Here is a 15,452-nt window from a genome sequence, read left to right on the forward strand (position 1 = left end):
CCAGGAGCTTCCTGCAGTTCTCCCACTTGGATATAGAGGTCCAAGGACTTGAGCCCACCCTCTGCTTCCCCAGTCCATAAGCAGAGAGCTGGATGAGAAGTGGAACAGCTAGATTCAGCATCCATCTGGGATGCTGGTGCTTGCAGGTAGAGGATTAGCCTGCTGAGTTACTGCACTGGTCTGTTAAAACCTTAACTTTGGGGGGGAAAAAAAGGTCAAGGGAATAAATTGTTTCATAGCAGCTGCCCCCAGTTCTTGTGCTCCACTTTGTCCTAAATGTTACACTCTTGATCACATTACGGTGCTGTGAAAAAACAAATGGCTAAGACACTAACAGTGCCAAGAGCCAGAAAGTTGTTAACTTTCTGCTGTAACAACGTTTACTCTAAGACAGCAGTGATGGGATTTTGAAGATTTTGTAGTCAGTGTGTAATGATCATAGAAAATGCTGAGTCAAATAATTAGGTCTACATCTTGTAGCTAAACTTGCTAGACATCAGGAAACCACTTCTTTAGTTAATTCCTACTTATCCTCAAAGCTCAATTTAAGTATAACTTCCTCCAGAAAGCCTGCCCTCCTTCGTAGCTCTCCTGCCTTCATACTCGCTGCCCTCGAGATAAGGAACCCCTTATCTGTAATTCCAAAACCCATCTTCTTAGAACATTATAGCATCTCAGAAGTGCCGATATTCCTAGTGCTATTTGAGCTTGTGTGGTCAAAGACTAGGTGAAATTGAGGTTTGGATTTATGGAACTTGGTGTAATATTTAGCAATTTACAGGTGCTCAGAAGAGATTTATTACTGATGGATTAATGAAACACAGAGAAGTCACGAACGTGTGTTTACTAGTAAACTAGTGTTTACCAACAATTTTGCAGATGCTCCTGGGTTACTCACACACAACTGTATTTATAACTTCGAGGTGATTTAGATGACTAACAACAACAAAAAATAATCTCTTGCGATTCTTAAGTTTCCTAAGTTTAGAAAGGCAAATGGATGGGGCCGTTGCTGAAGTATTGCGAGTGAAGCCACAGTCGGTAGGCTGTGCTGGCATCCAGTACGATTACCAGTTTGAGTCCCAGCTGTTCCACTTCTAACCGAGCTCCCTGCTAATGCACCTGGGAAAGCAGTGGAAGATTTGGGTCCCTGCATCCATGCGGGAGATCTGATAGAAGCTCCTGGCTCAGTGTCAGTTATTGCAGCCATCTGAGGAATCCTTACCAAAGTGTATAGAAGCCGTAGGTTCTTAGTAAAACCCTAACAGAAAATAAATCCAGCCAGGTGTCATGAACAAGGGAGGCTTATGGTTCATTTCCTGACAGTAACTGTCATAAAAGCTTGCCAGAACCACAAGCTCGCACAGAGGCCAGCGCAACCTTGAACCAGCAGCACTTCCACAAGGACGGTCGCCCAGCCACTTTCGTCGGCTCTGTCTCAGAATGACGTCACCCTGTGACGTCAGTCACTGCGCTAGAGATGACTTCAAACATTTCCCCTTGCCTCTACTTCTTTGGCTTTTGCCTATAGTTTACTCTAACATGGGGCTTCTCAACACTGTATAATTTCCAAATTAGCAGCATCATTCTTTGGGGAATCTCTGAATTTTTTTTTTCCTTGTAGGTTGACAGCAGAAGTCAAAGATTGGTGAGCGGATTTGCTCGCACATCTAAGGAGGCGAAGAGTGCCTTACACACAAGCTGGGGAAGTGAGAGAGCTGCTGGTGTGACGGACTCCTAGTTAGCCTGGGTGGGAAAAGCATGTCAGCCCAAGAAAGCAGATCCAAGTCCTCTTCCTCCGCACTGCGTTCAGTCCTTGGTGGCTAGACCGTGGGGACTGTGTGCGCTGTACTCGCCCCATCCATTCAAACGCCAATCTCCAGAAATGACGTGTTTTGTCACCTCTCTCAGAATCCCCTTGGCCCAGCAGGACATGCAAACCCTAGCACTCTGCTGTGCTTGGTTGAGGAACAGGCTCAGGAAAAGTAGAATTGATCAAAGAGGGAGGAAACTTGACAGCACACCGTGAAACTCAAGAGACAGTGAAAAACCTAACACAGACTGCTGCCAAGTGGGTGAATGAGGGGAGTCTATTGATATTATCATTGCTATTATTGAATTCATTTACTCATTCAGTTTAGATGGGTCAAGCACACATCTTTTGCCAGGTACCACCTTAGGGAAAGCACAAATATTTCTGGATTTGGGGGTACCAGAGGAGATGGAGGCTGACCCGACAGGGCTGCTTTTTCAATGTTGTTGGAAATAACAGGCTGGTGCTTTTAGAATGTATTACAGTACCTTCTACCCCTGCTAGCATGAGCAAAGGTACACCCAATACTGCAAAAGCTGCACAGCAACTGGACTCCTCAGCCTCGGTGGAGAGAAATTTAAGGATCCAGCCAGGTGTTGGTATTCACTCAAGAGAAATCAAAATGTGATGTGTCCACTTACTCTCAAGGCAGCTTTATTTATAATCTTCAGAAATCTGCCACTCCCTTCCCCCGCCCCCCCCCCACTCCTAAAATGCGCATCAACAGGTGAGTGAAGCTATCAGCAAGCATCAGTATCCAGCAACATCCGACACTCCGGGGACCACAGAGGGCTCAAGGGATCCTAACACGGTACACTGAAGGACCAAGCAGCCAGACAGGGAGAACTACCCTCCTGCCACAGACATCAAGGTCGCTGCCTGCGGAAGAGGTGTTGGATGACGGGGAGGGAGGCTCAGGGTCGAGTTTACGTATTTGCCGAAATATTCGGGGAGTGTACACTGGGAAACTTGTCTTTCATCCTCCCTGCAAATTAACTCTCTCAGTCTGTAAAGAAAGGGTACCGAGTAACTGTGGCGGGGCCCGGAAGCAAGGCACATGGTGTTTTCCATGAGGGAAAATATTAAATTTTTTAATTTTTAAAAGGCATTGGCAGTGGAGAGGGGTGCTTTCCAAGTCCCGGAAACTTTCCCAAGTACTCAAGCAGCAGACAACTTTGGAAGCCTTCTGTATCTGACAAGGAAAAGGCAGGGCGCGGCGAAGGCGCCCGGGGTTCAAGGGCCGGCCAGCTCGAACCCCAGCTCGCCCCGCCGTCCCGTCGCCCTCAGCGGTTCCGCCAAGTCGCCGCCGCCGCCGCCGCGTTCGCCGCGAGACGCGAGCCAACACGGCCGGCCCGGGGAGGGCGGCTCTCCGGCGTCGCGCTGACGTCACGCGCGTGCTGACGTCGCCGCGGCCGCGGCCTCTGAAGCGGACTGGGGCTCGGGGGGCGCCGAGTTTGACTAGTTTGGGGTCCGCCGGGTAGCTTGGCTCTGCTCCCGCCGGCCGCCGAGCCTCGCGAGCCGCACCTCGCCCGGGGGGTGCCCGCCGGCTTCCCCGCCCGGACGCCCGCACTGGCGGCGGCTGGGCGGCGCGCTCGGCGCGAGTTGGCCCCCGGGAGCCGCGGGCTGCCGGGCGGGGGTGGCCGCAGCCATGGAGCCCCGCGGCATGGAGTACTTCAGCGCTCAGGTGTTGCAGAAGGACGTCGGCGGCCGGCTGCAGGTCGGCCAGGAGCTGCTGCTCTACCTCGGCGCCCCGGGAGCCATCCCGGACCTGGAAGAGGACCAGAACCGCCTGGCCAAGACTCTGGACGCGCTCACGGGCTGGGTGGGCTCGAGCAACTACCAGGTGAGAAGAGGCGATCCGGGCCGGAGGGCTCGGGCTGGGGTGGAGTGGGGTCCACGGGGGTCTCCCCCGGAGCGCGCCCCGAGGACCGACCTCCACCCCACCCCCCGGGGCTGGAGGCACGTCCCGCGATCGGGCGACGCGTTGCGGTGTTGCTTGGCGCGCCGGGAACCCAGTGTTTGTGGCTCCTTGATAACTCGAGGCGAGGACAGAGTGGAACGTTTGTCCGCACCTGTGTAAACACTCCCCCAGGAGGAGGAGGAGGATTTCAAGTTGAAGAGAGATGTCCAATTCACCTCTTCATTTTTATATTAATTCTGCTTAAGCTAGCTTCTATGTTATGCTTGTTCCCTCCCACTTTTTTTTTTTTCTTGATTGTTTTATCTGGAGATTTGCAGTCCACCGTCCCAAGCATTGGTGGTGGGGCTCGATGCCCGACTGCGTCCATCATTGGAGCTGAGAAGATGCCGCGCCCCCCACCCCACCCCCCAGCCCCCGTGGCCTGTCTTCTTTGGCTTTTTGTTTCTTGTCGCCGGAAAGAAACGCTCAGACTTGAGTGTCCTTTCGTTTTGCCGCCGTTGAGGACTTGACTTGGATTTAAAACCTTGTACTTAGCACGCTTCGCTCGGGTCAAATCGAAACCGAAAAAAAAAAAAAAGGATGAAGCATCAGGAGGGAGGGGTGTTTCTGAAAAGTTAGCAGTAGGCAGGTTGTAGGGGTAGCCAGCCGACTATTGTGTAATTAGCATGTCGGCCAGTGGCACTTACTTTTCCCTCCAGACTTCTGGGGGCAGTGTTGCTTTAAAATATTAGCCGCAACCTCCTGGGGGGGGGGGGGATGAAGTAATTTTTCTTAGTAGCATCTCTTTAGAACTCAGGCTGTGCTTTGCAAACATTTTTTTTTTTCTCCATCTGTGTAAGGGAGAAAAAGCAAACTCCATAATTTTGTGTATGTAACGGTGAAATGAGTTTTGGGAAGGTTAGGACTTTTAGAAGGGTAGTGACCAGTTTGAGAATCAGCCAACCTCCCTTACGTGATCCCTTTATTATTATTGTTTGTGAACGTTTGGGGAGTTTAAAATATTACATGTGGGGGAATTTTTGTTGTATTGGGAGAAATAGGCTACAGTGGCTGATTTTGTAAGATGGGTGTGGATCTGATCAAAGTGGATTGTGTGTGATGGGAGAGGGCGTTGCAGCAGGTCAGCTCTGGGCGGGGTTACTCCCCTTCCAAGGGCAGGCTGATGTACCACTAAGTTCCACACTGACCACAGGGCTGTTTGACACCCAAAGGTGCCCCCAGTGGTGCGAAGGAGCAGCGCGCTGATGAAACATGCTGAGCCTGTGTGAGTCCACAGCGTTCCGTTCCACTCCATGCTGGGTTGGTTTTTAACTGGTAGTGCGGTGCCATTACTGTTCGGCGCCCATCACCTTCTCCACACACTTCCTGTACATTTTCCCAGTGTCCAGAGATGCACTTTTGGATATCATGTTAAAGCTCAAAAGGTTTCTGGTTCTGGATGGTTGAGAGAAAAAAAGCTGAAAACGGTGAAGGGGCTCACAGAGTGTTGGGCACAGATATGTAGGTTAGAGTTGTGAATGGTTGGTCACTGAACTCCTCAGTGGAGTTCGCAGAGTGAGATCCTTGCTGTTGTAGAGATTAGTCTACTGACATGGATGGCTTAGCCAAGTGGACAACTCTTCCTGGCCCAGCTTTGCCAGCGAGTGTGAGGGTGAGTGGAGACTTGAGGGTGGACTATGTCAGCCAGTGGACCTTGCAAGGATTCCCCATCGTTGGAGCAGTGAAATGAGCAGCATCTTAGAACTGTCAAAACCACTTGAACAGAAGCCTCAGAGCATGCTCCGCATGGGGGGCCCTGGGATGACATCCATGGCTGCCCCGCATGCCCGGGTACTGGTGCGGTTAGGCATGCGGGGCAGCAGGAAAAGGCAGCAGCTCTGTTTCTCTCTCTCGCTCTTGCTCCTCCTCTCAAATAAATACATTTTTAAAAATTCAAGAATATATATATATGTATGTGAATAGGCATGTAATAGTTGTCTCCTGTTAACTTGATTTTTGCTAAGGACAGTGGTGCCGTTTTAGCGGTCCTCTAATTTCTTATTTTATTTAGAGGCGTGACACACAGACTATTTCCCAAGTACGATGCTGTCACGTGTGATCCCCTTGAAGAGGCCTTAGTGTCACCCGGCGGTGTCTCAAGTGTTGGCCTTTGCATCATCTCAGGAGATCTTTAAGGCATCTTAGGATGTTGGTACTGTTACTTTTCTCTTGTAGAAAAGGAGCCGTGACCAGTATGTTGCTTTCCAGTCCGACTTGGCAGTGAGTTGTAACTTGAGCCACTGGAGATGAGCATTTTCACACTGATCCCATCTACTTTGATGAGCTTCTTCAGTACGCTGCTGTTTGTCAGCTCTGCTTGTACTTCAGTACACTTTGACGATTACTAACATTTAAGTTTCATCTACAGCATGAGAGTTAAGTTGACTCTAAAACCATCAGTATTTACAGCTGTGTGGTGCTGGACTAAGTCATGTGCTAGGATTTCAAGTCTTGAGTTCCAGTATCACATTTCCTTAGATGCTCCAATAATGATGTTACCTCAGTTAGATTTTCCCTAAGCTATCAGTTTCTTAAAATGCAGCATATTTTAGTTTGCCAGAAATTAATTTGGATGCTAAAGTGATAGTTACAGAACAATAGTGTGTAAATAGTGCGTGAATGCACTTATGGGTAGGTCTTACCTGTTCCTTTTGCTGAACGTGTGGGCTGAATTCCCAGGCTGTTTTGAGCTGTCTGCCTTTGACTTTGCCCTTGCCAGTGTCACCCTGTGTGTATGCGTGAGAATTTGTCCAGGCCACCTGAGTCTCCCTTCAGATTCAGTGTCCTCGCCGCAATCCTGAAGTAAAATGTATGGGTAATGCCCAATACGCATCATTTAAACAGAATCTCCATAATGTCCCAATTATGTCATAGAGGAAAATTACACATAATTTACGTGAAAGAAGATATATTTCCTCTTACAAATGTATCAGCCTGACTACCCTCCCCTTCCCCCTCCTCCCAAAATGTAAGGAAAGTCGCATTCCTGTGCCAGCACGTTTTGCTGAGAATGCCGCTGTGGCCAGTAAAGACTCCTACAGGTGCACGAGTGTCAACCAGCTAGACTTTACATGCCGTGTTACCGTTGTTGATTGGCATGTTCTGGAACGCTCAATTCTGAACCTTGTCTCTGATGCACAGACGTAATGAAGAGCTCGACTACCCCGTGTGACATCCATTTCATCAAGCTTTTGAAACCCCAGTCCCTCTTGATTGAGCAGTTATCATTAATCACCCCTTGCATTCATTCCATTCTTTTCAGAGGTTTCTTTTTGTTTTTGTTTTTTAAACTTATTTGAAAGGCACAGTGACGGGGAGAGCAAGAGATGTTCTGCCTGCTGATGGACTCCCCAGAGGCCTGCAGCAGCTGGAGTTAGGCCAGGCTGAAGCCAGGAGCCTGAGCTTCTTGTGGGCCTCCCACCTCAGCGGCAGGGAGCCCGTGCTAGAGCCGTAAGCTGTGAGTGCACGTGGGCAGGAAGCTGGGTGTGAAGCGGAGCAGGAACTCTCACCCAGGCACTCTGACCCGCATGCAAGCATTCTAGGACATCCACTTGTGTAGCAACCCCCTGCCCTTTATGTTCATTCTTAATTCTCCTCCCTTTTACTCATGCTTTCATTTGATAAAATGCAACACTGATTGGGCCCAGCGCGGTGGCGCAAGTGGTTAAGTCCTCGCCTTGCATGCCCGGGATCCCATATGGGCGCCGGTTCTAATCCCGGCAGCCCCGCTTCCCTTCCTGCTCCCTGCCTGTGGCCCGGGAAAGCAGTCGAGGACGGCCCAACGCTTTGGGACCCTGCACCCGCGTGGGAGACCCGGAAGAGGCTCCTGGCTTCGGATCGGCATAGCATGGGCCGTTGAGCTCACTTGGGGAGTGAATCATCGGACGGAAGATCTTCCTCTCTGTCTCTCCTCTCTGTATATCTGCCTTTCCAGTAAAAAAATAATAAAAATAAATCTTAAAAAAAAAATGCAACACCGATTTCACTCTGCCTGTCCCATAGCTGCACCAATACAACAGAAGTTGAACTGACGAAGATAAAACACAAAACCTCTGTAACAATCTTTGTTTTAAACTCTTGAGCTTGAAGTCAGCCCTTCATGCTGACCATTGCACTGTATTAGTTCAGTTGCTCTGTCTCTTAAACAGCTATTTTGTATCTTTCTTTAGCCTCAGACTTTCCAGTATGTCTCATCTTGCATCATTAGTGTGAGCTGAGGTCTTGATTCCTGCTTCACTGAAAAAAATTGTAAGCTTTAGAATTTTTTATGACCTGGGTTACTGTACCTTCCCACCCTGTCCGCCTTTATACCCACAGCAGGATTGTTAAGTGAAATCTCAGTTGTGATTTACCTGTTGATTGCATTTCTGCATAGATTTCTGTGTAAATTCTAGGCTCCTTCACTTTCAAATCGGATTGAGTGTTTCAGGGTCTGGCAGTGGGTGTGGCCATGTGTTCTGAGAGCTGTACCTCTCCAGATAGTAACACTGTGTGTCTCTCCCACCCCTCTTGAGAATCCTTGGGTGTACAAGGATATTTCCAAAAGCTACTGGAAAATGTAGTTAAAGTAAATCTGAGCTTAGTGTTTGGCACAGCAGCTTAAGTCTCTGCTTGGGACACCTGTAGCCATCTCAGAGTGCCTGGTTCGAGTTGTATGTACTTTGCTTCCAGTCAAGCTTCCTGCTGATGTCTGTCCTGGGCGACAGTGAGTGAGGGCTCAAGCACTCAAGTCCCTGACATTGACCTGAAAGGTGTAAGTGTAAGTGGGGTGCTTGGCATCTGGCTTTGTTCCTAGACATTTGTGGAATGAACCAACAGATGGAAGACCTCTCTTTTTCTGCGTTTGAACGTAATATAAATAGATAAATAAATGAAGTTCATTTTGGACCAAAAGCTTTTTTGAAATCCACACATATATTTTCATAATGCACATTTGAATACATTTTCTGAAATGCCTTTGTGTATCTAAAAGTTAAGGTGTTGGGTTATGCTTCCATTTACATGTCTCCCTTGTTCTTGGTGGAGCTGATCACTGTGTAGGCTTCGGTAGCTTGTATCCGTTTAGAAAATGATGTTGAGGAACAAGCACAGATACAGGGGAGACCTTCCTTGCACTGGCTCATTCCCCACTTGCCCACTACAGCTAGGGTAAGGGCAGGCTGAAACCAGGAGCCAGGAACCCAGTCCTGAGCTCCACTGGGGAGCGGGTAGGAACTCAATGACATGAGCCATTCCTCCCCTGAGGTCTGTGTTAGTGGGAAGCTGGAGTCGGGACACAGAGCCGGGATCTGGCTCAGGTGGATGGCAGGGGTGTCTTAACCACCTGCCCATCTTTTGTTTTTTGAGCAGAATTATTTTTATTATTTATATATTTATATAAAAATAACCTTCAGGTTTTCCAAATTTGTAAGATTTTACTCATTTAATCTGTGTGTATATGCCCACTTACTTTACCAGTTAAAATTTTATATTCTTTTGCCAGTTTTCTTAGATGTTTTAATCATGTGGAAAAAATGTCCCGAAAACCTACATTATTTCCTAAGTGATGGAAGGAGCATTATAGAAACATGATTGTTATGTATAAAACATTTCTTTTTTCTGTCTCCTGGTGGCAGAAAAACATTTCATGATCTCATGATTATGAATTAAAGTTTATATTCTTCTTAGAGGGAAAAAAAAATTCATCATCTGGCTTTTTGACTTTGTAAGGGAAGTTCTTTCTTTTTGCTTTTAAACATTTCTTTTGTGTATTTGAAAGGTAGAGGTATAGTGAGAGAAGGGGAGACAGACCTGCCATCCCCTGGTTCACTTCCCAAGTGGCTGCAGTGTCTGGGGCTGGGTAAGGCTGAAGCTGGAAGTCAGGAGCTTCTCCTGTGGGTGACAGGGGCCCACGTGATTGAGCCACGTTCCACTGCTTTAGCAGGGAGTGAGATGGGAAGGGGTTCAAACTGTGGCTCATACAGGGTGCTGGTACTGCTGGCAAGGGGCTTTACTGGCTGCACCACAGAGCTGGCCCCATCAAAGAAAGTTCTTGATTGTTGTTCCCAGGCTGAGCTTGCTCATCGCTATGGCACGCAGTTACTTGCTTATTGTCTGCGGACAAGGTTTCTGTTAACAACATTTCTGATCTAAGCTGTCCAGAAAAATCATACATTCTGTTGAATCCAAACTCTGTAACCAGGGTGACAACTTGCATGTGAGTTTATTGAAATCAGATTACTCAGATATGTTTAACTACTTGGGTTTCAGCAGTGAAAGAGGGAGAAAAATGGATGGAGGAATGACCCTTCAGTTTCAGGACTTCCTGGGGCTAGTAAAATTTCATTAAATTCCTCAACATTTCGGTTTTGTGGTTTAAAAACACCCTAAAATTTAAGATTAGTCTAAGCTCCAGTTTTACTTATTTAAGAGTTGTTCTGCTCATTAGAAGTTATATTAGGTTTTCTTTCAGAGGAAAATGCTGTACCTTTTATATTATAAAGGATCTGAGCCAAGACATTGAGATTTCTAAGTGGTGAAGAGCGAAGTAAAACAAGATTTTTTACATTTTGCTACTAAGAGAACCTTTAGCTTAGTGAAAAAGTGTCCAAATGGGAATTACACAATTATTTGTAATTCCATATGTAACTTGTTTTTAAAGATTTATTGAATTGAAAAGCAAAATAACAAAAAGAGAAAAATTGAGCTTCCATCCATTGGTTCACACGCCAAATAGCCAGGACTACCAGGCCCCATCTTAGCTATTGCTGGCAGGTGTCGCGGCCTAGCCCCTTCTGGTGTGGCCCACACACTATCCTGTACCAGCAGGTGCTAAGGCCTGGCCTGGCCCACCCCCAGGCTGAGCTCTGCTTGGTGTGGTCTACCCTCAGTCCTGGCCGTTGCATGTGCTGACAGGTGCTACAGTCCGACCTGGCCTGGCCTGGCCTGGCCTTCTCCAGCCCCAGCAAGTGTCGGTGTGTTCTGTGGTTTAGCCTGGAGCGGCCCGTCACCACCCCAGGCTCTTGTGCGAACTGGCATGTGCTGCAGTCCCGCAGGGTGAGCCTACAGATCTACAGCATTTACCCCAGCTCCGGTTTCTTGTGTTTAGGTGGCTGCTGCAGCCCAGCTTGACATTGCCTGTCCCCTTCCCCTCTACTCGTGGCTGACCTAGCTCAGCCCCAACTTTGCATGCACCAGCAGACAGCGGGTACTGCTACTCACCCCAGCGAGGTCTCTCACGTGGGCAGGTGCCTTGGCCTGACCCGGATAGGCCCTCAGGTTTCCCCCATCTAAAGCATCCCACCCCAGTTCCCTCACCTATCTGAGTGCAGTGGCCTGGTCTGTGGAAAGCCCCAGAGGTCACTAACTCTCAGACATGCTCTTGGTGGTCTTCTCCCCCAACATTTCCACAGATGCCCTTCTCTGGACAGTCCACAGCTCCCTCAGAACCGCACTGCACAGTGGCATGTGTGCTGAGGTCTGGGGTAGAGGACCTGCCTTTCCCACGCATCTTAATAACAGAAAAATAATAAGAGTAGGCAACTATGCTGACACACAGCTTTAGTATTAACCAGGCCCAGAACCGCCAGCTATTGGCTGCTTTTCTCCCAGCAGTGTAACACTTGCCTAGATACAAGGCAACCTAGACAGTTGCATACAGCTGGGGGCTGTAATTTTTCTAAAACAACTTTATTATCGAGGATTTTGAGCACAATAGAAGATAAACAGTAAAATCATTTGTGCCTCAGTGCTCTCATCATCCCATATCCAGTCCTGCTGCACCACAGTTACAAAACAAAACAGCTGCTTCTTTGATATAAATAGTAAGAATTCAAATTTCCAAAAGATTTTAATTTTTAAATCAAATTTTTAAAAAACATTATTTATCCACTTGAAAGGCAGAGTGACAGAGGGAGGCAAAGATCTTCCATCTGCTGTTCATTTCCCAGGTGGCTGTAACAGTGGGATCTGGACGAAGCTAAAAGCAGGAGCCAAGACCTCTTAGGTGGGTGGCAGGAACCAGGTCCATTTGTAGGGAGCCAGATTAAAAGGAAAGGAGTCCCAACTTGTGCCTTCTCCAATGTGGATGTGAGACGCTGTCATGGCAAGCTGCTGCTTAACGGGCTCTACAGCAACACTAACTCCTGACTAGTTCTTTAAGAAAAATCAGGATGCTGTTAAGGTCGGTGCATTGGGTATCGTTTCCTATTGCTGCTGTAGTGGACAGCTACACACTGACCAGCTTGGCCCAGCACGTATTTGCTCTCTTGTAGTTTTGGAGGTTGAAAATCCGAAATGAGCTTTACCAGGGTAAAATCAGTGTGTCAGCCAGATTGCATTCCTGCTGGAGATCTCAAGGAGAATGAGATCCTTTGGCTTGTGACTACTTTTCCCACTTTCCAAACCTTAGCATCTTTAAAGCTCTTGGACTTTGATATCCCCTTTGATTATGGATCCTGACCTCCATTTAAAAGGATTGTTATCTGTATAGAGACTGCCTCTACACCATCTTTTTATTTTTACTGGCAAGTGAGATATACAGAGAAGAGGAGAGACAGAGAGGAAGATCTTCCATCCAGTGATTCACTTCCCAAGTGGCTGCGACGGCTGGAGCTGAGCCAATCCAAAGCCAGGATCCCGGAGCTTCTTCCGGGTCTCCCAAGCAGGTACAGGATCCCAAAGCTTTGGACTGTCCTCAACTGCTTTCCCAGGCCACAGGCAGGGAGATGGGTGGGAAGCAGGACTGCCAGGATTAGAACTGGCACTCATATGGGATCCCAGCGTGTTCAAGACGAGGACTTTAACCGCTATGCTATCACACTGGGCCCAGAGACTGCCTCTAATAATCACCCTTGGATAAGCTGGTACATGTATACCTGGCCAGGTAATTTTTGACAAAGGTGCCAAGAAAACACGATGTGGGAAGGATAGTTTCTTCAGTAAATCCTGTTGAGCATACTGGTTATCCATGTGCCAAAAAATGAAATGGAATGTTTATCTTACAGTGTGTACAAAATCAACTGAATATAGACCAAAAATTACAAGTAACTGAAACTAAAATTCTTTTTTTTTTCCCCTAAAGTTTTACTTATTTTTGTTGGAAAGGCAGATATAAAGAGAGAGAAGGAGAGACAAAGACCTTCCATCTGCTGGTTCACTCCCCAGGTGGCTGCAGTGGTCAGAGCTGAGCTGATCTGAAGCCAGGAGCAAGGAGCTTTTTCTGGACTTCCTGTGCAGGTGCAGGGTCCCAAGGCTTTCGGCCATCCTTGATTGCTTTCCCAGGCCACAAGTGGGGAGCTGGATGGGAGGTGAGGCCACTAGGATTAGAACTGGTGCCCACGTGGGATCCTTGTGCATGCAAGGTGCGTGCAAACCAGTAGACTACTGTGCCAGACCTGAGACTAAAATTCCTACAAGAAGACACAGGGGAAATTTGTTTGACTTTGATCTTGCCAGCAATTTTTCAGATTTAATATCTAAAACCATAGCAACAAAAGCAAAAATATGCAAGCAGGATTACATCAAACTAAAAATTTTTGTATAGAAAAACAAAAAATCACCTAGACAGGAAAATATTTGTAAACAACATATCTGAGAAGGTGTTAAAATTTAAAAGGTATAAATCACTCACACATTTCAGTAGCAACCAGTCAAAAAATATAAAAACTGCCCATAAGCCCCCCAGGTAGAAATTGGTCCGGGATGGATATTATGGCTCATCAAGTTAAGCCATCACACCCATAAGGAGTGCCTGGTTCAATTGCAGCTACTCTGTTTCTGATTCCGATTCCTTCTAGCACATTCTGGGAAGCAGTGCCTGGTGGCCCGAGTGCTTAGGCCCCGCCACCTCTGTGGGAACTGGATCGAGTTCCAAGCTCCTGACTTTGGGCTTGGCCTGCCGTATCTGTTGTGGACGTTGGGGAAGCAAATAAGCCAGTAGATGGAAGAGATCTTTTCCTGCTTCTCTCTCTTTTTCTTTCTGCCTTTCAAGTGGAAATAAAAGTTTTTTTTTAATGGACATGAGACTTGCATAGACATTTCTCAAGATGTAGAAATGACCAACAGATATATGAAAGATACTCAACATCATTTATCATCAGAGAAGTACATTAAAACCACAGTGAGACATCACCTCACACCCATCGAGGTATCTATTACCAAGAAATTCAAAGATAACAAATGAAGAAGAGGATGTCGAACGAAAGGCACTCTTGTACCTTGTTGGAAGAACGATAAATTGTTATGGCCACTGTGGAAAACAGTGGAGCACTTCCCCCCAGACTAGAATTAGAACTATCGTATGTTCCAGCAATCCTACTTCTCTGTGTGTGTATTTAAAGATTTATTTATTTTTATTGGAAAGGCAGATATACAATGAGAGGAGACAGAAAAAAAAGTCTTCCATCCACTGGTTTGCTTCCCAAGTGGCTGCAGTGACTGGATTTGAGCTGTTCTGAAGCCAGGAGCCAGGAGCTTATTCTGTGTCTCCCACGCAGGTGCAGGGTCCCAAAGCTTTGGGATCGTTCTTGACTGCTTTCCCAGGCCACAAGCAGGGAGCTACATGGGAAGTGGAGCAGCCAGCACACAAACTGGTGCCCATAGCCATATGAAAAGCGAGGACTTTTAGTCATTAGACTACTGCACTGGGCAGTTTGTATATGTTTAAAGGAAATATATCACCGTCTCAAGGAAATATTCCATTACAGCACTGTTCATAATAGCCAAGATATACAAACAACCTAAATGTTGATCAGGTGATTAGTGGAGTTAAGAGAAATGGGGTATGTATGAAGGGACTTCAGAAAGCTTGTAGGAAAGTGGAATTCCGTTAACTTTCTAAAACCGTTATATAGCAAAATATTATTCAACCTCCAAAAGGAACTCCTGTCACTTGCCAGGACCTTCGTCAGCACAGGTAACATCATACTAAGTGAAATAAACTCGACACAGGAAGACAAATAAATCTATGATCTGACTCATATTTTGAAAGCTAAAGAAAAAAAAAATCAAATCCATAGTATTAGAAATAGAGTATTGGTTACTACAGGCTAGAAAATGGAGAAAAAGGCAAGTTATAGATCAAAGGATGCGTTTTTTTCAGTTACAAGCACTGGAATTCTAATGTCAAGACTTGTGAATATAGTTTTCTTAAATTCTTTTTTAACATTGTTTAAATAATTGATAGGGATGCACACCCATGTGGATCTCTGATTGGGGTAGGGAGAGTTGAAGTATGGCAGAAGGTAGGTGGGACAGATGTTTCAATTTTTTCCCCTGTATCTGCAGGAGGGAAAAGAGGGAAATATGTCTTGCTGTCAAGCTATATCAGCACCCAGAGATGGGGGAACGGTTGTTTGATAACTCCTTAGCAACCCCAATGTGGGGAAGGATGTCCTGAGAGTATTGTCCAAAAACAGATAGTTCTGAAATGTTGTTGGCTTCATTGCACCAGAGTTGAGAAAATTTTTCCAAGGTCTGTTGGCTGACCAACATCCTGACCTGTATCCTCAGGGCCAGTGAACATGTTGCAAAGCTTGGCCAAGGGAGTGGTCTAACCTGTTCTACTTTCCGTGGTCTGACAAGGCAGTTGACATCTGCTGGCTCAGATGAGCCAGCTGTCTTGTCCCCCGTGTGCATCTGGGCATGCTGATCACTGCACAGGCATCAGCAACTGAGAAAGCCCAGTCCTGACACATGCAC

The 15,452-nt window shown here is 46.9% G+C and overlaps 1 protein-coding gene across 14 annotated transcripts in view; it reads left to right on the forward strand.

Moving 5' to 3' along the window:
* Window positions 1–3,201: 3,201 nt before the first annotated feature.
* Window positions 3,202–15,452, forward strand: part of CLASP2 (cytoplasmic linker associated protein 2) — a 160,505-nt gene continuing 148,254 nt past the window's right edge. For 10 of the 14 annotated variants that reach the window (XM_040964567.1, XM_040964524.1, XM_040964531.1 and 7 more), the window contains exon 1: window positions 3,202–3,656. In XM_040964567.1, the coding sequence (XP_040820501.1) occupies window positions 3,462–3,656 (195 nt within the window). In that variant the 5' untranslated portion in view covers window positions 3,202–3,461. The remainder of the gene's footprint in view (window positions 3,657–15,452) is intronic. The other 4 variants (XM_040964557.1, XM_040964576.1, XM_040964644.1 and 1 more) reach the window with 2 other exon arrangements.

The sequence above is a fragment of the Ochotona curzoniae genome, unplaced genomic scaffold (genome assembly GCF_017591425.1).
Source record: "Ochotona curzoniae isolate NIBS_2020 unplaced genomic scaffold, NIBS_Ocur_1.0 contig_1302, whole genome shotgun sequence".
Classification (NCBI taxonomy): domain Eukaryota; kingdom Metazoa; phylum Chordata; class Mammalia; order Lagomorpha; family Ochotonidae; genus Ochotona; species Ochotona curzoniae.